The sequence below is a fragment of the Atta cephalotes genome (genome assembly GCF_000143395.1).
Source record: "Atta cephalotes unplaced genomic scaffold scaffold00003, whole genome shotgun sequence".
Lineage (NCBI taxonomy): Eukaryota > Metazoa > Arthropoda > Insecta > Hymenoptera > Formicidae > Atta > Atta cephalotes.
The window spans coordinates 2,294,368-2,294,999 of NW_012130067.1; the positions used below are offsets into that span (position 1 = coordinate 2,294,368).

At 34.0% G+C, this 632-nt stretch overlaps 1 protein-coding gene across 1 annotated transcript in view; it reads right to left on the reverse strand.

The window, feature by feature from the left end:
- Positions 1-258: 258 nt before the first annotated feature.
- Positions 259-632, reverse strand: part of LOC105625731 (polyubiquitin) — a 3,577-nt gene continuing 3,203 nt past the window's right edge. The window contains exon 2 of the mRNA XM_012207054.1: positions 259-629. Coding sequence (XP_012062444.1) covers positions 259-629 — 371 coding nt within the window. The remainder of the gene's footprint in view (positions 630-632) is intronic.

Consider the following 632-nt stretch of genomic DNA (forward strand, 5'->3'; position numbering starts at 1 on the left):
ACAAATAACAAACATAATCAAGAAAATTTTAGATAATAAAAATATTAATATTTTATTATTGATAGTTTTATTATAAAGAATCAGACGATTATAAAAAACAAGACATTATTATAGCATGTAAAATTAATTTCTTTATTCGTCAAGATTTCCTACGAAAGATTTGCATGTGCGAATTATTAAAATTAAAAACTTAGGTAATAGAATTTATAATATAATTAAATGATTTAATACAATGCTTTAGTAGAGATCACAATGGAATCAGACATCTCCGCCTCTAAGTCGAAGTACAAGGTGAAGTGTAGATTCTTTCTGAATATTATAGTCGGATAAAGTCCGTCCATCCTCTAGCTGCTTGCCCGCGAAAATTAGTCTTTGTTGATCGGGAGGAATGCCTTCTTTATCTTGTATTTTCGCCTTCACGTTTTCAATCGTGTCTGAAGCTTCGACCTCCAGCGTAATAGTTTTACCAGTGAGAGTTTTGACAAAAATCTGCATACCGCCGCGAAGCCTCAAAACCAAATGCAATGTGGATTCTTTCTGAATATTGTAGTCAGAAAGTGTACGACCGTCTTCAAGTTGTTTCCCGGCGAAGATCAACCTCTGTTGGTCCGGTGGGATTCCTTCCTTGTCTT